The 25,690-nt window shown below is 48.0% G+C and overlaps 1 protein-coding gene across 1 annotated transcript in view; it reads right to left on the bottom strand.

Moving 5' to 3' along the window:
• Positions 1 to 25,690, bottom strand: part of LOC115199226 (neurexin-2-like) — an 840,225-nt gene that overhangs the window by 590,363 nt on the left and 224,172 nt on the right. Inside the window, exon 4 of the mRNA XM_029761850.1 lies at positions 14,323 to 14,352. Coding sequence (XP_029617710.1) covers positions 14,323 to 14,352 — 30 coding nt within the window. The remainder of the gene's footprint in view (positions 1 to 14,322; positions 14,353 to 25,690) is intronic.

Raw genomic sequence — 25,690 nt, 5'->3', positions numbered from 1 at the left:
TCTCTCTCTTCCCTCTGAACAGTTATTTATTTATTACATTACTCTTTTTCCCCTCCTTTTTTCCGCCAGCAGTCTTGATGGTTAAGACGCTCCTGCTCCTCATCGGGGTCAGGGGTTACACAAATGCAAAGCCATGCTCCGAACAGCAGAAGGGAATCGCTAATGCCTGAGTCACTCTGTAGCCATGGACGATAAGGTTAAGCTCAGGATTGTGGGAAATATTTTAATACCGGCATTTTGATTCCTCAAGTGTGTCCAATTATCACTGTGTATACCTTTCATGCTGAGGCCACACGGACCGAGTAAACAGTTTGTAAGAAGGAAAAGGCCTACATAATGAAGGTACGAGGGAGAAAATGTCATGCCGAAGCAGAGACGAACCTGCATAGAAATTAGAGGATTATGGTTCAGTGGGGGTCACTGCGGACGTCTGAAGGAGCTATAGGTGTTCCGTTGAGTCACCCAGTGACAGGAACAATGAAGTAGCACTATTTCTGCTTTAATTATGGATGGCAAGGACCCACAGATGGAGGAGGATATCAGAGCTCTTGTTCACAACTAGCCTCTGAAGGGAGGGCTACACATGCCACGCAGTTAGAGGAGTCTTTAAAGGGGAGGTGTTGCAGACACGTAAGGGAGATAACGAGTCTTTAAAGGGGAAGTGTTCCAGACATGGAAGTCAGTTAGAGGAATCTTTAAGGGGAGGTGAGGAAGCCATGTAAGGGAGCCAAGGAGTGTTTAAAGGGGAGGTGTGGCAGACATGTAAGGAAGCCAAGGAGTCTTTAAAGGGGAGAAGTTCCAGACAAGCAAGGCAGTTAGAGGAGTCTTTAAGGGGAGGTGTTGCAGATATATAAGGGAGATAAGGAGTCTATAAAGGGGAGGTGTTGTAGACATGCAAGGGAGCCAAGGAGTCTTTAAAGGGGAGGTGTTGCATATATATATATATATAAAAGGGAGAAAAGGAGTCTTTAAAGGGGAGGTGTTGCAGACATGTAAGGGAGCTAATGAGTCTTTAAAGGGGAGGTGATCCAGACATGCAAGGGGCCAATTAAAGGGTAGGTGTAGCAGACATGTAAGGGAGCAAAGGAGTCATTAAAGGGGAGGTGTTGCAGATATATAAGGGAGCTAAGGCGTCTTAAAATGGGAGATGTTGCAGATATGTAAGGGAGCCAAGAGGTCTTTAAAGGGGAGGTGTTGCAGATATATAAGGGAGCTAAGGAGTCTTTAAAGGGGGGGTGTTGCAGACATGTGGGGGAGCCAAGGAGTCTTTAAAGGGGAGGTGTTGCGGATTTATAAGGGAGCTAAGGAGTCTTTAAATGGGAGATGTTGCAGATATGTAAGGGAGCCAATTAAAGGGGAGGTGTAGCAGACATGTAAGGGAGCAAAGGAGTCTTTACAGCAGAGGTGTTGCGGATATATAAGGGAGCTAAGGAGTCGTTAAATGGGAGATGTTGCAGATATGTAAGGGAGCCAATTAAAGGGGAGGTGTAGCAGACATGTAAGGGAGGAAAGGAGTCGTTAAAGCGGAGGTGTTTCGGATATATAACGGCGCTAAGGTTTCTTTAAAGGGGAGGTGTTCTAGACATGCAAGGCAGTTAGAGGAGTCTTTAAATGGGAGTTGTTGCATACAAGTAAGGGAGCCAAGGAGTCTTTAAAGGAAAGGTGTTGCAGACGTAAGGGAGCCAAAGAGTCTTTAAAGGGGAGGTGTTCCAGATGTGTAAGGGAGCTCACGAGTCTTTAAAGAGGAGGTGTTGCAGACATGCAAGGGAGCCAAGGGGTCTTTAAAGGGGAGGTGTTGCAGACATGTAAGGGAGCAAAGTAGTCATTAAAGGGGAGGTGTGGCGGATATATAAGGGAGCTAAGGAGTCTTTAAATGGGAGATGTTGCAGATATGTAAGGGAGCCAATTAAAGGGGAGGTGTAGCAGACATGTAAGGGAGCAAAGGAGTCTTTACAGCAGAGGTGTTGCGGATATATAAGGGAGCTAAGGAGTCGTTAAAGGGGAGGTGTTCAAGACATGCAAGGCAGTTAGAGGAGTCTTTAAATGGGAGGTGTTGCATACACATAAGGGAGCCAAGGAGTCTTTAAAGGAAAGGTGTTGCAAACGTAAGGGAGCCAAAGAGTCTTTAAAGGGGAGGTGTTCCAGATGTGTAAGGGAGCTCACGAGTCTTTAAAGGGGAGGTGTTCCAGACATGCAAGGGAGCCAAGGGGTCTTTAAAGGGGAGGTGTTGCAGACATGTAAGGGAGCCAGAGTCTTTAAAGGGGAGGTATTGAAGACATGTAAGGGAGCTAACGAGTCTTTAAAGGGAAGGAGATCCAGACATGCAAGGGAGCCAATTAAAGGGGAGGTGTAGCGGACATGTAATGTAGCAAAGGAGTCTTTACAGCGGAGGTGTAAAGTTGAGAACAAGTTCTCATTTACAACTGTGACGTGGCCAAGATAAAGGAAAGCAGTGCGACACAAACAACAACACAGAGTTACACATGGAATAAACAAACAGTCAATAACACAATAGAAAAAATCTATATACAGTGTGTCAAAATGAGGTTAGCTGCTCTGACAGATGATGCTTAAAGTTAGTGAGGGATATATGAGTCTCCAGCTTCAGTGATTTTTGCAATTCGTTCCAGTCCTTGGCAGCAGAGAACTGGATGGAAAGGCGGCCAAAGGAGGAATAGGCTTTGGGGGTGACCAGTGAGATATACCTGCTGGAGTGGGTGCTACGTGTGGGTGCTGCTATGGTGACCAGTGAGCTGAGATAAGGCGGGGCTTAGCAAAGATCTAGCAATGACCTGGAGCCAGTGGGTTTGGCGAAAAATATGAAGCGAGGGCCAGCCAATGACAGCATACAGGTCGCAGTGGTGGGTAACATATGGGGCTTTGGTGACAAAACGGATGGCACTGTGATAGACTGCATCCAATTTGCTGAGTAGGGTGTTGGGAGTCTATTTTGAAAATGACATCGCCGAAGTCAAGGATCGGTAGGATGGTCAGTTTTACGAGGGTATGTTTGGCAGCATGAGTGAAGGATGCTTTGTTGCGAAATAGGAAGCCGATTCTCAATTTAATTTTGCATTGGAGATGCTTAATGTGAGTCTGGATGGAGAGTTTACAGTCTAACCAGACACCTAGGTATTTGTAATTGTCCACATATTCTAAGTCAGAAACGTCCAGAGTAGTGATGCTGGACGGGCGGGCAGGTGCGTGCAGCAATCGGTTGAAGAGCATGCATTTAGTTTTACTTGCATTTAAGAGCAGTTGGAGGCACGGAAGGAGAGTTGTATGGCACTGAAGCTCGTCTGGAGGTTAGTTAACACAGTGTCCAAAGAAGGGCCAGAAGTATACAGAATGGTGTCGTCTGCGTAGATGTGGATCAGAGAATCACCAGCAGCAAGAGCGACATCATTGATGTATACAGAGAAAAGAGTCAGCTCCATAATTGAACCCTGTGGCACCCCCATAGAGACTGCCAGAGGTTCGGACAACAGGCCCTCCGATTTGACACACTGAACTCTGTCTGAGAAGTAGTTGGTGAACCAGGCGAGGCAGTAATTTGAGAAAGGCTGTTGAGTCTGCCGATAAGAATGTGGTGATTGACAGAGTCGAAAGCCTTGGCCAGGTCAATGAATACGGCTTCACAGTATTGTCTTTTATCGATGGCGGTTATGATATCATTCAGCTCCTTGAGCGTGGCTGAGGTGCACCCATGACCAGCTCGGAAACCAGATTGCATAACGGAGAAGGTACGGTGGGATTTGAAATGGTCGGTGATCGGATTGTTAGCTTGGCTTTCGAAGACTTTAGAAAGGCAGGGTAGGATAGGTATAGGTCTGTAACAGTTTGGTTCTGGAGTGTTTCCCCATTTGAAGAGGGGAATGACCTCGGCAGCTTTCCAATCTTTGGGGATCTCAGACGATATGAAAGAGACGTTGAACAGGCAAGTAATAGGGGTTGCAACACCTGCGGCAGATAATTTTAGAAAGAGATGGTCCAGATTGTCTAGCCCAGCTGATTTGTAGGGGTCCAGATTTTGCAACTCTTTCAGAACATCAGCTATCTGGATTTCGGTGAAGGAGAAATGGGGGAGGTTTGGGCAAGTTGCTGTGGGGGGTGCAGGGTTGTTGACCGGGGTAGGGGTAGCCAGGTGGAAATTATGGCCAGCTTTAGAAAAATGCTTATTGAAATTTTCAATTATCGTGGATTTATTGTTGGTGACAGTGTTTCCTAGCCTCGGTGCAGTGGGCAGCTGGGAGGGGGTGCTCTTATTCTCCATGGACTTTACAGTGTCCCAGAACATTTTGGAGTTTTGCTACAGGATGCAAATTTCTGTTTGAAAAGCTAGCCTTTGCTTTCCTGATTGCCTGTGTATATTGTTCCTATTTTCCCTGAAAAGTTGCATATCGTGGGGGCTATTCGATGCTAATGCAGTACGCCACAGGATGTTTTTGTGCTGGTCAAGGGCAGTCAGGTCTGGAGTGAACCAAGGGCTATATCTGTTCCTGGTTCTACATTTTTTGAATGGGGCATGCTTATTTAAGATGGTGAGGAAAGCACTTTTAAAGAATAACCAGGCATCCTCTACTGACGGAATGAGGTCAATATCCTTCCAGGATACCCTGGCCAGGTCGATTTGAAAGGCCTGCTCGCTGAAGTGTTTTAGGGAGCGTTTGACAGTGATGAGGAGTGGTCATTTGACCGCAGACCCATTATGGACGCAGGCAATGAGGCAGTGATCGCTGAGATCCTGGTTGAAGACAGCATAGGTGTATTTAGAGGGCAGGTTGGCCAGGATGATGTCTATGAGGGTGCCCGTGTTTACAGATTTGGGGTTGTACCTGGTAGGTTCATCGATAATTTGTGTGAGATTGAGGGCATCTAGCTTAGATTGTAAAGTGGAGGTGTTCCAGACATGCAAGGGAGCCAAGGAGTCTTTAAAGGGGAGGTGTTGCAGACATGTAAGGGAGCCAAGAGGTCTTTAAAGGGGAGATGTTCCAGACATGCCAGGGAGCCAAAGAGTCTTTAAAGGGGAGGTGTCGCAGACATGTAAGGGAGCTAATGAGTCTTTAAAGGGGAGGTGTTCCAGACATGCAAGGCAGTTAGAGAAGTCTTTAAGGGGAGGTGTTGCAGAGATGTAAGGGAGCCAAGGAGTTTATAAAGGGGAGGTGTTGAAGACATGCAAGGGAGCCAAATAAAGGGGAGGTTTTGCAGACATGTAAGGGAGCCAAGGGACCTTTAAAGGGGAGGTGTTCCAGACATGCACGGCAGTTAGAGGAGTCTTTAAGGGGAGGTGTGGCAGACATGCAAGGGAGCCAAAGAGTCTTTAAAGGGGAGGTGTTGCAGACATGTAAGGGAGCTACGGAGTCTATAAAGGGGAGGTGTTGTAGACATGCAAGGGAGCCAAGGAGTCTTTAAAGGGGATGTGTTGCAGACATGTAAGGGAGCTGAGGAGTCTTTAAAGGGGAGGTGTGGCAGACATGCAAGGGAGCCTAGGAGTCTTTAAAGTAGAGGTGTTGCAGACATTTAAGGCAGTTAACGTGTCTTTAAAGGGGAGGAGTTCCAGAAATGCAAGGGAGCCAATTAAAGGGGACGTGTTGCAGAAATGTAAGGGAGCAAAGGAGTCTTTAAAGGGGAGGTGTTGCGGGTATAAAAGGGAGCTAAGGAGTTTTTAAAGGGGAGGTGTTGCAGACGTAAGGGAGCCAAGGGGTCTTTAAAGGGGAGGTGCTGCAGATATATAAGGGAGCTCACGAGTCTTTAAAGGGGAGGTGTTCTAGACATGCAAGGCAGTTAGAGGAGTCTTTAAAGGGGAGGTGTTGCAGACATGTAAGGAAGCCAAGGGTTCTTTAAAGGGAGGTGTTCCAGACATGCAAGGCAGTTAGAGGAGTCTTTAAATCGGAGGTGTGCGGATATATAAGGGAGATAAGGAGTCTTGAAAGGGGAGGTGTTGCAGACATGTAAGGGAGCAAATGAGTCTTTAAAGGGGAGGTGTTGCAGATATATAAGGGAGCTAAGGAGTCTTTAAAGGGGAGGTATTGCAGATATATAAGGGAGCTAAGGAGTCTTTAAAGGGGAGGTGTTGCAGACATGTAAAGCAGTTAGATGAGTCTTTAACAGGAGGTGTTGCATACGTGTAAGGGAGCCAAGGAGTCTTTAAAGGGGAGGTGTTCTAGACATGTAAGGGAGATAACGAGTCTTTAAAGGGGAGGTGTGCACACATGTAAGGGAGCAAATTAGTCTTTACAGCGGAGGTGTTGCGGATGTATAAGGGAGCTAAGGAGTCTTTAAAGCGGAGGTGTTGTGGATTTGTAAGGGAGCCAAGGAGTATTTAAAGGGGAGGTGTTGCAGACATGTAAAGGAGCAAATGGATCTTTACAGCAGACGTGTTGCGGATATATAAGGGAGCTAAGGAGTCTTTAAAGGGGAGGTGTTCCAGACATGCAAGGCAGTTAGAGGAGTCTTTTAGGGGAGGTGTTGCAAACATGCAAGGGAGCCGAGGAGTCTTTAAAGAGGAGGTATTGGAGACATGTCAGTTATCCAAGGAGATATATGGAGGTGTTGCAGATATATAAGAGAGCTAATGAGTCTTTAAAGGGGAGGTAATGCAGATATGTACGGGAGCCAAGGGACCTTTGAACATGAGGTGTTCCAGACATGCAAGGCAGTTAGAGTAGTCTTTAAACGGGAGGTGTTGCAGACATGTAAGGGAGCCAAAGAGTCTTTAAGGGGAGGTGTTTAAGACATGTAAGGGAGCTAACGAGTCTTTAAAGGGGAGGTGTTGCAGACAAGTAAGGGAGCCAAAGAGTCTTTAAAGGGGAGGTGTTCCAGATATGCAAGGGAGCCAAGGAGTCTTTAAAGGGGAGGTGTTGCAGACATGTAAGGCAGTTTGATGAGCCTTTAACGGGAGGTGATGCATACCTGTAAGGGATAAAACTTGTCTTTAAAGGGGAGGTGTTCCAGACATGCAAAGGAGCCAAGGAGTCTTTAAAGAGGAGGTGTTCCAGTCATGCAAGGGAGCCAAAGAATCTTGAAAGGTGAGATTTTGCAAATATATATGGGAGCTATAGGAGTCTTTGCAGGGGAGGTGTTGCAGATATGTAAGGGAGCCAAGGGAATTTTAAAGGTGAGGTGTTCCCTACATGCAAGGCAGTTAGAGTAGTCTTTAAGGGGAGGTCTTGCAGACATGTAAGGGAGACAAGAAGTCTTTAAAGCGGAGGTGTTGCAGACATGTAAGGGAGCTAACGAGTCTTTAAAGGGGAGGATTTCCAGACATGCAAGGGAGCCAATTAAAGGGGAGGTGTAGCGGACATGTAAGGGAGCAAAAAAGTCTTTACAGCGGAGGTGTAAAGTTGAGAACAAGTTCTCATTTACAACTGCTACCTGGCCAAGATAAGCAAAGCAGTGCGACACAAACAACAATAAAGAGTTAAACATGGAATAAACAAACAGTCAATAACACAATAGAAAAAATCTATGTACAGTGTGTCAAAATGAGGTAAGACTAGGGAGGTAGGGCAATAAATAGGCCGTAGTGGCGAAGTAATTACAATTTCCAGTGTTCAATTTAGCAATTGAACACTGGAGTGATAGATGTGCAGAAGATGAGTGTACCAGAAGAGCAAAAAAATAAATAACAATATGGGGATGAGGTTGTTGGATAGGCTATTTACAGATGGGCTATGTACAGGTGCAGTGATCTGTGAGCTGCTCTGACAGCTGATGCTTAAAGTTAGAGAGAGATATGAGTCTCCAGCTTCAGTGATTTTTGCAATTCGTTCCAGTCATTGGCAGCAGAGAACTGGAAGGAAAGGCGGCCAAAGGTGAAATAGGCTTTGGGGGTGACCAGTGAAATATTCCTGCTGGAGCACGTGCTATGGGTGGGTGCTGCTATAGTGACCAGTGAGCTGAGATAAGGCGTGGCTTTACCTAGCAAATATCTAGCAATGACCTGGAGCCAGTGGGTTTGGCGACGAATATGAAGTGAGGGCCAGCCAATTACAGCATACAAGTCGCAGTGGTGGGTAGTATATGGGGCTTTGGTGACAAAACAGATGGCACTGTGATAGACTCTATCCAATTTGCTGAGAAGAGTGTTGGGAGTCTATTTTGTAAATGACATCGCCGAAGTCAAGGATCGGTAGGATGGTCAGTTTTACGAGGGTATGTTTGGCAGCATGAGTGAAGGATGCTTTGTTGCGAAATAGGAAGCCGATTCTCAATTTAATTTTGCATTGGAGATGCTTAATGTGAGTCTGGATGGAGAGTTTACAGTCTAACAAGAAACCTAGGTATTTGTAATTGTCCACATATTCTAAGTCAGAACCGTCCAGAGTAGTGATGCTGGACGGGCGGGCAGGTGCGGGCAGCGATCGGTTGAAGAGCATGCATTTAGTTTTACTTGCATTTAAGAGCAGTTGGAGGCCACGGAAGAAGAGTGGTATGGCATTGAAGCTCGTCTGGAGGATAGTTAACACAGTGTCCAAAGAAGGGCCAGAAGTATACAGAATGGTGTCGTCTACGTAGATGTGGATCAGAGAATCACCTGCAGCAACAGCGACATCATTGATGTATACAGAGAAAACAGTCAGCTCGATAACTGAACCCTGTGGCACCCCCATAGAGACTGCCAGAGGTTCGGACAACAGGCCCTCCAATTTGACACACTGAACTCTGTCTGAGAAGTAGTTGGTGAACCAGGCGAGGCAGTCATTTAAAAAAGACTTTTGAATCTGCCAAGAATGTGGTGATTGACAGAGTAGAAAGCCTTGGCCAGGTCGATGAATACGGCTTCACAGTATTGTCTTTTATCGATGGCGGTTATGATATCGTTCAGCTCCTTGAGCGTGGCTGAGGTGCACCCATAACCAGCTCGGAAACCAGATTGCATAACGGAGAATGTCAGACAATACGAAAGAGAGGTTGAACAGGCTAGTAATAGGGGTTGCAACAATTGCGGCAGATAATGTTTGAAAGAGAGGGTCCAGATTGTCTAGCCCAGCTGATTTGTAGGGGTCCAGATTTTGCAACTCTTTCAGAACATCAGCTATCTGGATTTGGTTGAAGGAGAAATCGGGGTGCCACGTCCTGACCAGTAAAGGGGTTGTTTGTTACTGTAGTTTGGTCAGGGCGTTGCAGGGGGTGTTTGTTTAGTGTGTTTCGGGGTTTTTGGTGTATGTTCTATATTTTCTATTTCTATGTGTTTATCTGGGTTTTCTATTTCTATGTTGGGGTTTTGGAACAACCTCCAGTTAGAGGAAGCTGGTTGTCGTTGCCTCTAATTGGAGGCCATATTTAAGTGGGTACATTTTCAATTGAGTTTGTGGGTGGTTGTTTCCATGTATAGTCTAAGCACCTTACAGGACTGTTTTCCGTCGTTTGTTTTGTGTAAGTGTATTTTTGTTTTTTCCTTTTAATAAAAAGATGTTCACTATACCTGCTGCAGTTTGGTCCGCTCCCTACAACAATACTTATGACAGAACCACCCACCATAAGAGGACCAAGCAGCGGAGGAAGGAGCAACAGAGGAGCTATTTAGAGTCGTGGACATGGGAAGAAATAATGGATGGAAAAGGACCATGGCACCAGGTTGGGGATTACCGGCGCCCTAAGGAGGAGCTGGAGGCAGCAAAAGCTGAGCGTCAGAGGTCCGAGGCATTATATCCTCCATTTCAGGAGGTGAGGAGGCAGCCCCCAAAAAATTTTTTGGAGGGGGCACACAGGGAGTTGGAGTAAGTCAGGCAATAGGCCTGAACCAACTCCTCGTGCTTATTATGGGGAGCGTTTGGCGGTGAGAGCACCGTGCTATGCGGAAGTGCGCACGGTCTCGCCCATCCACACGCACAGTCCGGTACGGGTGATACCAGCCCCCCGTAAGTGCCGTGCTAGAGTGGGCATCCAGCCAGGGAGAAGTGCGCCGGCACAACACATCTGGCCACCAGTGCGTCTCCTAGGCCCAGGCTACCCTGCGCCTGCTCTACGCACGGCAAACATCATGCCTCAGCACAGCCCAGTTCGCCCTGTGCCAGCACTCCACCCGTGCAGGGCTACAGTTACTATCCAGCCAGGATGGGTTGTGCAGGCTGTGCGCTCCAGACCTCCAGTGCGTATTCATGGCCCAGTGTATCCAGTTCCTGCTCCACACACTAGCCCTGTGGTGCGTGTCAGTTGTCTGGCGCCTCCAAAGCCACCCCCATGCATCAGGTCTTTAGTGCGCCTGCCCAGTCCAGTAGGTCCTGTTCCTGCTCCTCGCACTAGCCCTGTGGTGCGTGTCACTAGTCTGGCGCCTCCAAGGCCAGCCCCACGCATCAGGCCTTCAGTGCGCAGTCCCCGTCCAGAGCTTCCAGCGACAGTTCCCCGTCCAGAGCTTCCAGCGACAGTTCCCCGTCCAGAGCTTCCGGCGACAGTTCCCCGTCCAGAGCTTCCGGTGACAGTTCCCCGTCCAGAGCTTCCGGCGACAGTTCACCGTCCGGAGCTTCCGGCGACAGTGCCCCGTCTGGAGCTTCCGGCGACAGTTCCCTGTCCAGTGCTTCCGGCGACGTCCTATAGTCCGGAGCCGGCAGAGACGGCCCACAGTCCGGAGCCTGCAGAGACGGCCCACAGTCCGGAGCCTGCAGAGACGGTCCACAGTCCGGAGCCTGCAGAGACGGCCCACAGTCCGCAGCCTGCAGAGACGGCCACAGTCCGGAGCCTGCAGAGACGGCCCACAGTCCGGAGCCTGCAGAGACGGCCCACAGTCCGGAGCCTGCAGAGACGGCCCACAGTCCGGAGCCTGCTGAGACGCTCCTCAGCCCTGAGTCTCCAGAGACACGCCTCAGCCCGAGGTCTCCAGCAACGCGCCTCAGCTCGAGGTCTCCAGCGACGCGCCTCAGCCCGAGGTCTCCAGCGACACGCCTTAGCCCAGAGCCTTCAGCAGTGGTCTACAGCCATGAGCCTTCAAGGGGGGTGGGCAGGTTAGGATGAGGACTAAAGCCGGAGCCTGAGCCACCTCCGTAGTTGGAGGATTGGGGAGGGGGGGTGTTGCACAGGAGCCGTCAGTGACGGTAGCCACCCTCCCTTCCCTCCCTTTAAGTTTGGGGTTATTTTTGTGGGGTTTTTGTGTTTCGGTGCATCCGGGGTCTGCACCATTGGGGGGGTACTGTCACGTCCTGACCAGTAAAGGGGTTGTTTGCTATTGTAGTTTGGTCAGGGCGTGGCAGGGGGTGTTTGTTTAGTGTGTTTCGGGGTTTTTGGTGTATGTTCTATATTTTCTATTTCTATATGTTTATCTGGGTTTTCTATTTCTATGTTGGGGTTTTGGAACAACCTCCAATTAGAGGCAGCTGGTTGTTGTTGGCTCTAATTGGAGGCCATATTTAAGTGGGTACATTTTCTCTTGTGTTTGTGGGTGGTTGTTTCCGTGTATAGTCTGAGCACCTTACAGGACTGTTTTTCGTTTGTTTTGTGTAAGTGTGTTTTTGGTTTTTCCTTCTAATAAAAAAATGTTCACTATACCTGCTGCAGTTTGGTCCGCTCCCTACAACGACGCTTATGACAGGGGGAGGTTTGGGCAAGTTGCTGTGGAGGGTGCAGGGTTGTTGAATGGGGTAGCCAGGTAGAAAGCATGGCCAGCTGTAGAAAAATGCTTTTTGAAATTCTCAATTATCGTGGATTTATTGTTGGTGACAGTGTTTCCTAGCCTCAGTGCAGTGGGCAGCTGGGAGGAGGTGCTCTTATTTTCCATGGACTTTACAGTGTCCCAGAACATTTTGGAGTTTTGCTACAGGATGCAAATTTCTGTTTGAAAAAGCTAGCCTTTGCTTTCCTGATTGCCTGTGTATATTGGTTCTAACTTCCCTGAAAAGTTGCGTATCGTGGGGGCTATTTGACGCTAATGCAGTACGCCACAGGATGTTTTTGTGCTGGTCAAGGGCAGTCAGGTCTGGAGTGAACCAAGGGCTATATCTGTTCCTGGTTCTAAATTTTTTGAATGGGGCATGCTTATTTAAGATGGTGAGGAAAGCACTTTTAAAGAATAACCAGGCATCCTCTACTGACGGAATGAGGTCAATATCCTTCCAGGATACCCGGGCCAGGTCGATTTGAAAGGCCTACTCGCTGAAGTGTTTTAGGGAGCATTTGCAAGTGATGAGGGGTGGTCGTTTGACCGCAGACCCAATATGGACGCAGGCAATGGGGCAGTGATTGCTGAGATCCTGGTTGAAGACAGCATAGGTGTATTTAGAGGGCAGGTTGGTCAGGATGATGTCTATGAGGGTGCCCGTGTTTACAGATTTGGGGTTGTACCTGGTAGGTTCATTGATAATTTGTGTGAGATTGAGGGCATCTAGCTTAGATTGTAAAGTGGAGGTGTTTCAGACATGCAAGGGAGCCAAGGAGTCTTTAAAGGGGAGGTGTTCCAGACATGTTATAGAGCTAAAGAGTCTTTAAATGTGTATTCATTTTCAGCTTTGAATGAGAGAATTTATTTCCCTAAGATTATGCTTTCAGTATAGTTCTTGTTTTATTAATATTGTGTTACTTGTTTATGTGTTTTCTTATATGTAAGACTTAATGTAATTTGTAATTTGTTTTGTTGCAGATTTATGTTTAAAATACTTTCCAGATAAGAAATTGTCATAGAATTAGAGAAAAATATTATCGGTCACTAAAACGTTTGAAACCCTTTCACAGTAAAACATATTTCTATTCTGATTTTAGATGATCAACTCTTACAGACTCAATATGCTCCAAGTTGTTGACTATCATCATTAGAACGTTGTGTAAATGGCAGATGTTTTGATGAAAAGCATGGATTTTTGTATAAGATACACATTTTCACTGGTGTTTTTTATTGACTGATTACAATTTATTTCATGTGTTGCTATTGTATGTCATTTCATTTGAAAAACCTGTTTCTCAGCTTTTAAAATGTGTATCATGTTTTCATATAAGGTTTGACACCAGAAAAGTATTCTAATTTATCCACATCCAGATATCGTACAGTACGTGCTAAATACCACCTTCCCACTTGGTTATGAACGCACGATAAGGAGTCTTTAAAGGGGAGGTGTTCCAGACATGTAAGTTGTTTGATACAGGAACCTGTATGTGTTTAAAGAGAACAGGGGTGAATCTCAAGTCTTTCCTAGATTCTTCGCATCCTCTCCCCTCGCCGCCTCCTCAAATGGCAGAGGGAAGCGAGGAGAGCATTGGATCAAAAGATCCTTCAGAGTAGACACAAGGAATTGAGGAATGACTTTTACGATGCATCCCAGGAGAGGTAGTTTTAGAACTCCTAGTCAGATCCCAGTGCATCAGTGATGGAGGTCGAGGGGGGAGAGGGAAGGGAGTCGATAGGAGCTAGCTAGACGGTTCTCTCTATTCTAGTAAAGGTCAGTGTGCTCCCCAGCCTATCCCTGCCCGCTTGAATCTCTCTCTCCCTCTGTCTCACCCATGAACTTTCCTCTCCCGCCATTCTTGGTAGGTTCACGTCAGGAGACGACAGAGCATCCCAGTGTCTGGATGAACAGGGCAGAAAAGGTTGGCTGTGTGAAGAGTGAAAATCTCTAATGAATGTGATGGAATAGAAGGATAAAGGTTGTGCCACTAGATCTGCTTGGTCGTGGTTGAGAGTAATATTGAGTCAGAGTTGTACCTTGAAGCAGTTCCATTGGAGACCAGAACATGTACATAGCAGCTCAGTTCAATCTCATCGCTTTTCAGACAGTCTTTTCTTCATACATAATTCACAAGACATTCTTTCCTGGTTAACATTTCAAATAGCTTGCAGTCTGTCTCTGAAGAAGCTTAAAATCTAAAGACCTCATCATAACAGATCAGGGTGCCAAACAATGAGAATGACAGCAGAGTGGTGAAAGAAAACTCTGTGTCATTCAACAACAACTTTGTTGCATTAGTAAGAGGGGTAACATAAAGCTAACACTTGACAAACTATATTTTTTCTGTAGACACTTTTTTGAAAACCCAAGCAGAAGGGAGAGCAGAAAAGCGTTACCTGCAGCCCGGGAGGTCGTAGGTCAGGGTGGTTCCAGATGAGCCAGAAGGACAGGACAAGGGTGGGACGGACAGTGTGGAGGCACAGAGAGCACAAGGAAGGATATGGCAGGAAGCACAACCAAAACAAAGAGAAATGAGGGGGGAAGAGTGTGAGAGAATTGGGGGGTGCCAAGGGATAGGTAGATGGGTCAGGAGGACGGGTTAAGGAAAATGGAGGTAGGGAAATGCGGGATGGTGAGGAAAGAGGAGGAGTGAAGAAGAGGAGAGGTTGGGCAGAGGAGTATTTTTTGTTTTCCTCGAAAAAAAGAACCAAAAAAAGGAATGAACCCATACCTTGGTTGTTTAACGTCAGGTGCGCCAGACCTTGAAGGAAAGAACAGAAAAAAAGAAAACAAAGGAAAAAAGGTCATAAAAAGGTAACGGGAGGGAAAAAAAACATTGTCACAACGTTGGACTGCAGTTTGTGACAGACATCCTGGGGCAGACTCGGATGTCAGAGATTCAACTCAAAGGTAAAAAAAAAGAGAGAGAAAGAGAGAAAGAGAGAGAGAGAAGATAACGAAAAAACAAGCAAACACTTCTTGATGCGGGGGGGTAGAAAAAAAAAAGCATTTCATTCGGTGCAACCCCCGTAGGCCATTGCTCACACAAATGCTTTTTTTTTCTCACTGAAGTACTTATGGAACATACACATAGTAACTGTTTGGCAGGGTTGAGATTTAACTGAATTCTTTGCCTACGGTATAAATATTTTCTGCTCTTGGAGATCAAAGGTCTCTAACAGAACGGGTCAGTGATAAGTGTAAAAACACAAAGAGAGAAGAACATTCGTTTCGTTGCCAGGAACAGAATATTATATACACTGACACAGATGCAATAAATGACAAACATCCAAAATACAATGTTCGTGAAATCAGGGATAAAAAATTTGAGCCAAAACAGGAGTCCAATCATTTCAAAGGGCTTCACAGTTTTGGAGTCAAACTATGTCAACCACACACAGCAACAGCTAACATTGTAGTCTATCTGAGTCACATCTGAATACAATAACAGCTCTCCGACAGATATCCGGCAGCAGTTTACAACGATACATCCCAAGTGCTGACGAAATTACTTCAGCCAGACCAACTTTAAACAAACTTGTAGATGGGAGCTTGATATGTGCTTTTCTCAAGCCGGCAGTACACCGTTACAGCATCAAAAGACCTTTGTTCACACTATCGTCAAAGCTGTGAATGGTTGAACAGCAGTCCTATTAGTCAAGATGTCGCTTATAAATAACTGATAACAAAATGGATAGTATGTTCTATCCATGAACATTTCAGAAATGTCAGAATCCGTTTTAATGTCTGATATGATCACAGCCTTGAATTCACAGAAATGCTCCTGCTTCATTTACTGTAGCTTGGTATATTCTTACCACTGACAGAATAACATACAACATTATACCACGATCACTGTTGGCTAAACAGTGGGAATAAGATAGCCTTTGGTTTAACTGCTAAATAACCTTCCAAAAAAAACACAGAGGATAAGCTATGAAGAAAAAAGGACTGAACTTACTTAATATAGGAACCTTAATTAACCTATGTTCCAGTGAAAAGAAGGCCATTTTCATTGTAGGGCTACAATGATCATCTGCTGCTCTTGTCCAATCAGCTTTAACTTGGCTGAATCAATCACTTCCAGGTCCAGGTTCACAAGTCCAATCGTTCTCCAGTTAAACACCAGGCAGCCTTCATCGGAACAGCCAAACAATTGCAAGGCCACAGATTTCCTGGAATATGAATATTTAGATTTCTTACAAAACACATATGCAGCTATACACACATAATAGGATGTTTTGATTGACCTGACATTTTCTTAGAGCAACTGAGAAATACACAGAATCAACTTCTTGAGGTATTGGCAAGAAGCCACCCAGCTGACAAATGATATGTCTTGAACAGGACATTTCTAGTTCACACTGATGATTAGAACAGTTTATTCAAATCACTTGTGAGTCAGACTGGAAGGTCGATAGCAATGGAGTCAACCATAATTTACCGCAACAGCATTGGTAAACATTTAAGGAGTCAATTTTGTTTTGTTCTCTCTGGTAACCTTCTAGTCTCAGGGAACAAATCACCAGGTAGGAGATTTGTAAGAGATATCCTAATGGTGACTAACCCCATTCCGTACAATTTTGCGCAATCGCGGCATTCAAACGAGGCTGCAATGAAAACTAATGGGACTGTAGCGACTGTGTTGGCATCAACATCCGGGATGTGAACTACGTTTCTATTCAAGCGTTGATTGACATGGTAATGGCCCGATAGTATTGGAGAGAAGTTGAAAAAAAACAGACCCCTCTGACGCTGTACGTTAAATTGGGAGGGGTCATGACCCAATGTACGGCACACATTATGCAACTCATTCTGTGTCGTACAGCCTCTTTCCACCAGGTGTGGCGCTTCTCTCGCAGATTAAAAACAAGAAAGGGACAGGGTAAGGGGTCAGGGGGATAACTAGTCAATTGTACAACTGAATGCATTCATTTTTTGCATCATCACTGCAAGCCAACATGACCCTCAAAAGTCGCTGTTTACTTCTGAAGATAACTTAGAGCCGCCCTAAAAACCTGATTCACGTTCAACACAAACCTTCAAACACATTATATAAACTCTTTATAGTGTTTTATTTACATTTTAGAGGTGATAAGTTGGACAGATCGGGTGAAAAAAAGCTGTTTCCCCACAAGACATATCTCCCCCTTTCACTATCACGCAGCAGGTTTCGCTTCCCTACCCGCCACTTTTCAAAAGACCCGACGGAGCTCATTGCTTTCTTCAATCATGCAAAGACGGTCAGCATGAAGGTCTCATCATTGATTTTGCTGGAAAGGGGAGAAATTGTGCTTTACAATGGTATTCATATTACATTTGACCTAGAACTATTACATATTTTGGGCGCTAAAATAAGGTAAATTGTATGGAATAGCGCTATGTACAAAAGTGCGTTAGTTATCGTTACATCCAGATATCATTGATAGAGTGGTAGCAATTCACTGAGGGAAGAATCAATCAATGTACCAATCTAGTCAATTAACCGACTACGCCACAAAACTCAAACAACAATCCATCCCACCACCCACCTTACAACAGACCAACAGCTAATACAGTGACTCATCCCACCACCCACCTTACAACAGACCAACAGCTAATACAGTGACTCATCCCACCATCCAGCTTACAACAGATCAACAGCTAATACAGTGACTCATCCCACCATCCAGCTTACAACAGACCAACAGCTAATACAGTGACTCATCCCACCATGCAGCTTACAACAGGCCAACAGCTAATACAGTGAATTCCGATTACAACATTGTCCTCTATTGTCTCTTAATAGAGACTGTGACTCCAGGTACAGGAACATAGTGCATGTTTTATTTATCTATTTGGACTGATTCCTGCCAGCCACCTCCCTCCTTTTTTTGTTCCACTACCCATGATGCATTAGACAGATACGGCTGCCCAATGAAACAGGCCTGTGTTGATAGTGCATACCAAATCATCTCATCCCCAGGGTTCTCTGCCTCCTTCTCTCTTTCCCTCTCTTCCTGACCGCTTGCTGGAGCAGAGGCAACATTATAAATATCCTGAAGTGGGGCGATGGTCAGAAGAGGAGGAGAGGTGGAAGTGCGGCAGCGACAGAGTGGTGGCAAGGGCTAAGGAGCACAGCTGTTTGTCACACAGCTGACCCCTCTTTGCCTCTTTGCACTCTGAAACACTCCAAAATAACATAAGGTGAAATTGTCTGTGTATGTGCATGTGTTTGTATTATCTTGGCAGAGGCACAGGGTGTCAGACTAACAGTGAGCCAGAACCTGAGCAGGATATCAAGAGGCTTCAACATGTTTCACCATATGACACAGACAGAGAGAGTGAGAAAGAGACAGCGAGAGAGAGAGAGAGAGAGAGAGAGAGAGAGAGAGAGAGAGAGAGAGAGACAGCGAGAGAGACAGAGACAGAGAGAGAGAGAGAGAGAGAGAGAGAGAGAGAGAGAGAGAGAAGTGAGAAAGAGAGCGTTCTGGCCCAAACATATCAAGCGAGCACCCGTTGTCTTTCACACATGGCTCCCAGCCAAACAGCCTATGTGAAAGGCTTAGTACTACAGACCTCCCTGAGGAAACAGCCAGTAAGTCCTAATCACAGTAACTCAACTCAAAGGAAAGCCATACGGTTGCATTGGGAATTCCCCTTCATACACAAATCAAATTACTGCCACTACACACACTATCCTTGATCACATATTGAAAACATAATGAAAATAAAAACTCGCCCTGCGACTTTTCCTTTACCCCAACTGCTGAAAATGTGATTAGGCTCTTAATTGTGCTTTGAGTGCAAATGGGAGTGCCTGACGCAATCCGAGCCGACGAGGGACGAACGTTGATTGGATGGAGATGATTGAGTGACAGATGGAGATGAGTCACAATTCTGTCATTAGGAGGTAACGTGCAACCATGAAATTAGCTCTCTCGCTCTCTCTCTCAGCTGGCCTCCTCTCCTCTCCTCTCCTCTCCTCTCCTCTCCCCTCCCCTCCTCTCCTCTCCCCTCCTCCCCTCCCCTCCCCTCCTCTCCTCTCCTCTGCTCCCCTCCATTACCCCACTCTGCTTCCAGCCATCTCCACCCAACAGCAACACTGCTGGCCGTGCGTCCTGGTTAGCAAAACAACCCCACCCCGGCTTTTAATCAAGGACAAAAATAGTGAGGGTATACAAAAAGCTACGTTCACAGAAAACATTATCATTTGCGATGATTGCAGGAAATTCGTGATGACTGTCAAAATTCCACCCTAGGGCCGTCACTGAAGTAATATTCATATTTATAAACATACTGAATTGTAATTGGATGCATTTTACCACTGTATCATACTGTGCTATGATTGGTTAAGACCACCCAGGTGAGGTCATGGTCAGTTGATCATAGTACGAGACACGGTAACATGCCAGTTATAGCTAGCTAATAAAGAGCTACTTTCAGAAATATTCTGTCGTACTGCATTTTATTATTTTGTACAAAGCGTGTAAAACAACACATGGTGTCAGAGTAAAAGGACTAAAAGATGGATTTTGCTGGAGTTCCTTCACCTCGAATGGACTGGGAGTCTACAAACTTACCTGATAAGTTTGTATAAGTACAAACAGCATGTGGAGCTAATGTTCACGTGTCCTCTGAAGGAAAGAGGAGAAGAGGAAAAGTGCAGCTACCTGCTCCTCTGGATCGGTGAAAAAGGGAGAGATATTTACAACACATGGACACTCACCGAGGCTGAATCAAATCTACTGAAAACATACTACGATAGTTTTGAAGCGTATGTTGTGCCGAAGACCAATAGGATTTTCGCTAGGTACAAATTCCATGAGAAAGTACAGGGAGCTAGCGAGTCGCTTGGACAGTTTGTGACTGAGCTGCGTCTGCTTGTGAAAGACTGTGATTATGCAAATAAGGATGAGATGGTCAGGGAACTGTAACGTTCGTCGTTATAGAGGGACCAAGGCGCAGCGGAGGTTTGGTTCATCATCATTTTTATTAGAACGGTGAACCAGCAAAACAATAAACGATACCATGAACGAACAGCTTCACAGGCTACGAATAGCAATGCAAATACAATTCCCCACCAACAGCGTGGGGGAAAATGAACTTAAATGAGATCCCAATCAGAGACAACTAGCGACAGCTGTCTCTGATTGGGAAGACAGAAACCAACATAGAAATACTCCCCAATAGAGCCAACACAAGGCTCCAACGCAAAACAGAAAACAAACACAGGAAAACCACCCAACATAAACCACCCTGACCCAAAACACCTGAGTTCACCCGGTCAGGGCGTGACAGTACCCCCCCCTCAACGGTGCGTACTCCCGGCGCACCAAACTTAAGTCTATTAGGGGGGGGAATCCGGGTGGGCGCCTCACCCTCGGTGGAGGCTCTGGCCCCGGGCGTGTTCTCCCCCCCGCCTCCACCTTAGCCCTACCCCTCTGGCCCGGACTGGACCACTGTGGAGCGGCATGCCCAGGCTCTGGAGCGGAGCCGTCGCCCGGAACAGGATTGGGCACCGGTGGACCGGACCCGGGCCGTGCCGGACTGGGAACACGCACCACTGGTTTGGTGCGGGCAGCAGGGACGGGCCGGACAGGACTGGGGACACGCACCACTGACTTGGTGCGGGGAGCAGGGACGGGCCGGACAGGACTGGGGACACGCACCACTAACCTGGTGCGGGGAGCAGGAACGGGCCGGACAGGACTGGGAACACGCACCTCTGACTTGGTGCGGGGAGCAGGAACGGGCCGGACAGGACTGGGGACACGCACCACTAACCTGGTGCGGGGAGCAGGGACGGGCCGGACAGGACTGGGGACACGCACCACTAACCTGGTGCGGGGAGCAGGGACGGGCCGGACAGGACTGGGGACACGCACCACTAACCTGGTGCGGGGAGCAGGGACGGGCCGGACAGGACTGGGGACACGCACCACTAACCTGGTGCGGGGAGCAGGGACGGGCCGGACAGGACTGGGGACACGCACCACTAACCTGGTGCGGGGAGCAGGGACGGGCAGGACAGGACTGGGGACACGCACCACTGACTTGGTGCGGGGAGCAGGGACGGGCCGGACAGGACTGGGGACACGCACCACTAACCTGGTGCGGGGAGCAGGAACGGGCCGGACAGGACTGGGAACACGCACCTCTGACTTGGTGCGGGGAGCAGGAACGGGCCGGACAGGACTGGGGACACGCACCACTAACCTGGTGCGGGGAGCAGGGACGGGCCGGACAGGACTGGGGACACGCACCACTAACCTGGTGCGGGGAGCAGGGACGGGCCGGACAGGACTGGGGACACGCACCACTAACCTGGTGCGGGGAGCAGGGACGGGCCGGACAGGACTGGGGACACGCACCACTAACCTGGTGCGGGGAGCAGGGACGGGCCGGACAGGACTGGGGACACGCACCACTGACTTGGTGCGGGGAGCAGGGACGGGCCGGACAGGACTGGGGACACGCACCACTAACCTGGTGCGGGGAGCAGGAACGGGCCGGACAGGACTGGGGACACGCACCACTAACCTGGTGCGGGGAGCAGGGACGGGCCAGACAGCACTGTGAACACGTACTGGTGCCCTGAAGCGTGGAGCCGGTTTAGCCACTCGTCCTGGCTGGATGCCCATCCTAGCACGGCATGTGCTGGGCATGTCCACCGGACGTACCGGGCTGTGCGGGCGCACTGGCGACACACCGCGCAACTCCGCTTCCCGTGGCCTGGAGCGGGGAGCAGGGACGGGCCGGACAGGACTGTGGACACGCACCGTGGGCTTGGTGCGGGGAGCAGGGACGGGCCAGACAGGACTGTGAACACGTATAGGTGACCTGTAGCGTGGAGCTGGTTTAGCCACTCGTCCCGGCTGGATTCCCATCTTAGCACGGCATGTGCTGGGTCTGTCCACCGGATGCACTGGGCTGTGCGGGCGCACTGGCGACACAGCGCGCAACTCCGCATACCAGGGCTCCTCCTCCAGATCTTCCCTCTGCAGGTCCTCAATCAACTGCCTCATCCTCGTCTCTTCCTCCGCCGTCATCCCCCACGAGAGCAGTGGTCTGGGCTCTTCCTCTGCCCTACCGGACCACCCCATTAGCCCCCCCAAAAAATTTTCTTGGGGCTGTTTTCCGGGCCTCCTCGACCGCCGCCTGCGACTCCGTCTACCGGCTGGCTTTTCCTCCTCGACCTGGGAGTCCGTCCGCCAGGGTCCTTTCCCCGACATGATCTCCTCCCAGGTCCAGAACTCCTTTCCCTCGCGAGCCCATCTCTCGCGCTCCTTTTCCTCCCGCTGCTTGGTCCTGGTTCGGTGGGGAATTCTGTAACGTTCGTCGTTATAGAGGGACCAAGGCGCAGCGGAGGTTTGGTTCATCATCATTTTTATTAGAACGGTGAACCAGCAAAACAATAAACGATACCATGAACGAACAGCTTCACAGGCTACGAATAGCAATGCAAATACAATTCCCCACGAACAGCGTGGGGGAAAATGAACTTAAATGAGATCCCAATCAGAGACAACTAGCGACAGCTGTCTCTGATTGGGAAGACAGAAACCAACATAGAAATACTCCCCAATAGAGCCAACACAAGGCTCCAACGCAAAACAGAAAACAAACACAGGAAAACCACCCAACATAAACCACCCTGACCCAAAACACCTGAGTTCACCCGGTCAGGGCGTGACAGGAACGTAATTGTATTTGGAATACACTCACCGCGAGGGAGAGAAACTTTTGACTGTTGGGACTGAGCCAACGCTGGACAAAGCTATCAACATAGCCAGATCTCACCAGCTAGCACAGGTTCAGATGAAAACCATTTCGGGCGGCAGCACAAGCATATTTTTATATTTAACTAGGCAAGTCAGTTAAGAACAAATTCTTATTTACAATGACGGCCTAGGAACAGTGGGTTAACTGCCTTGTTCAGGGGCAGAATGACAGATTTTTACATTGTCAGCTTGGGGATTCGGTTACTGGCCCAACGCTCTAACTACTAGGCTACCTGCCGCCCCAAACGTTCACATATCACGTGAACAAGCAGTGCATGCAGTCAGGCAGACATCAAAGCACACCTCCGGAGAGAGACATAACACCAAAACAGAGCAACATAGACTCAAAACGCCACAAAACATGTGGATATTTTGGATACAAAGTGCATGGCAAACAGGGAAATTGCCCAGCTTAAGGAAAACAGTGTACTAAATGTGGAAAATTGAATCGCTTTTGCAAAAGTGTGCAGAGCTTACCATGGAAAAATAGTACACGCGGTTAGTAAAGACGAAATGTCAATCAAAAAGTCAAATGCTGATGAACTGTTTATTGATTCAGTGACACAGAAAAGTCAAATATCAGAGACAGAGTAAGCCTTTGCTGACATTGAGATAGGAACACAAGGCACAGAGCTAAAGTTCAAACTAGACACTGGTGCACAAGTAAACATTATTCCTCTGAATAAGTACTGCAGCTTGACATCTGAGTGTGAGCTACAGCCCACCACGCACAGACGGACTGGTTACGGTGAACAGCTCCCAGTAAATACAAATAAATGCAATAAATGCAAATGCAAATACAAGGAAAGTGACATGATGTCAGACTTTTACTTTGTTGACACTATAGCACCTGCAATGCTAGGTCTTAAAGCATGTTTAGACATGGACCTCATCAAGCTAGTTTTATCAGTGACAGCACCAGTAGAGACAGAAAATGTAATGGAGGAGTTTGCTGATGTTTTTACATTAATAGGACTATTCCAAGGAGAAAGTACCATTCACTTTGACCCAGATGCAACCCTTGTGGTCTACCCACCTAGAAAGATTCCCCTTGCTCTCCACGCCTGTCTGAAGAAAGAGTTGGAGAGCATTGAGCAATCTGACATAGTCACCAAGGTTACAGAACCGACAAACGCATTAGTGGTGGTGGAGAAACCACGCACAGGCAAGCTCAGAGTATGTTTCGACCCAAGAGACCTGAACAAGGCTATCAAACGCCCCCATTTGACTTTACCAATGCTTGATAGCAACATGCACAAGCTAGCAGGAGCACGCTACTTCAGTTACATGGACGCCTGATCAGGCTACTGGGCTATCAAGCCCACAAAAGAGTAATCTAAGCTCACAACGTTCAACACAGCGTTTGGATGCTACAGGTTCCATTACCTGCCTTTTTGGATTATTTCAGCCCAAGACAAGTTTCAGCAAAAGATTGACGAAGTGTACGAAGGCCTCGATGGAGTTGTGGCAATTGTGGACGACATCCTTGTCTATGGTCAAACCAAAGAGGAACACGACAGAAACCTCTGTGCAATGCTGCAAAGGTCCCGCGAGAGAGAAGTCTGGCTCAACCCCGAGAAGAGCACAGTCGGCGCTACAGAGGGCAGCTACTTCGGACATCTTCTCACAGCGAATGGAATCAAGCCAGATCCACAGTGGATCTCAGCCATAAAAGAAATGTAGCCACCAAAGAACCGTGCAGAGCTGGAAACAGTGCTTGGCATGGTCAACTACTTAGCCAAGTTCGCACCCAGCCTCTCTAATGCTAATGCACCCCTGCGTCAACTGGTAAAGCAGTCCAGTGAGTTTCCCTGGGACAAGCAACACAACATTGCTTTCCAGAGAGTGAAAGACTTGATCACGAAAAAAGCAGGACCAATCCTTGCCTACTACGACCCCAACAAAGAGCTCAGACCCCAAGTGGACGCATCGAAGTATGGACTAGGTGCAGTGCTACTGCAAGAAGGAAAGCCCATCGGCTACGCTTCCAAATCTCTCACAGACTGTGAAATCAACTACGCTCAAATCAAAAAGGAGCTGTACGCCATTCTGTTCGGATGTAAACGTTCCCATCAGTACGTATATGGACGACAAGTCATTGTGGAATCTGACCACAAGCCCTTCGAGTCAATCATGAGGAAACCGCTAGCCGCAGGCCCGCCAAAGCTACAGAGAATGATCCTTCAACTACAAAAATACGACTTGACAATCACTCACCATCTAGGCAAAGACATCCCTGTCGCAGACACACTCTCCAGGAGGTTTCTTACCTACAAGGACAGCAGCCTCAGTGAAGGCATGGACATGCAAGTGCACACTGTGTACAGGAACTTACCAGTTAGTGACAAAACTGAAGGAGATCCGAGCAGAAACAGAAAAGGACTCACAACTCACACAGCTGAGGAAAGTCATACAGGATGGATGGCATGTGAAGAGGAAAAAATGCCCTCAGAGTGTCTCAGTTCTGGAACCATCATGATGAACTATCACAGATCAACGGAATCATTTTCAAAGGAGAGATAATCATCATTCCTACCAGTCTCAAAGAAGAGATTTTGACAAAGACCCTGTGCCTGCTCTGCGCACCCGGCCTCCAGCGACGTTCCCTAGTCCAGAACTCTCAGCGATGTTCCCCAGTCCGGAGCCTCCAGCGACGTTCCCTAGTCCGGTGAGACCTATTCCGGCTCCGCGTATGAAGCCTATAGTGATGATCCATGGCCCACAGCCTGTAGGGATAATCCATGGCAAGAAGCCTGTAGGGATGGTCCATGGCACAAAGCCTCCAGTGGTGATCCATGGCGCGGAGCCTGCAGTGATGATCCATGGCATGGAGCCTGTAGCGACGGTCCCCAGTACGGAACCTCCTGAGACGGCCTGCAGTCCGGAACCTCCTGAGACAGCCTGCAGTCCGGAACCTCCTGAGACGGCCTGCAGTCCGGAACCTCCTGAGACGACCTGCAGTCCGGAACCTCCTAAGACGGCCTGCATTCCAGAGTCTTCAGCGGCGGTCTGCAGCCCAGAGTCTTCAGCGGCGGTCTGCAGCCCAGAGTCTCCAGCGGCGGTCTGCAGCCCAGAGTCTCCAGCAGTGGATCATCCGGCGATGATCCACGGTCTGGTTCCTCCGGACACACAAAATCGGAGGGATCAGCGGGCGGAGTGGGGGCTACGCCATGAACCAGAGCCGCCGCCAAGAGTAGATGCCCACCCGGACCCTCCGCTATAGGTTCAGGTTTGTGGCCGGGAGTCCGCACCTTTGGGTGGGGTGGGGGGGGGGGGGTACTGTCACGCCCTGACCTTAGATTGCCATTTATTTTCTCTATTTTGGTTCGGTCAGGG

Source organism: Salmo trutta, chromosome 8 (assembly GCF_901001165.1).
Source record: "Salmo trutta chromosome 8, fSalTru1.1, whole genome shotgun sequence".
Classification (NCBI taxonomy): domain Eukaryota; kingdom Metazoa; phylum Chordata; class Actinopteri; order Salmoniformes; family Salmonidae; genus Salmo; species Salmo trutta.
This window is presented reverse-complemented; position numbering and strand designations above follow the sequence as displayed.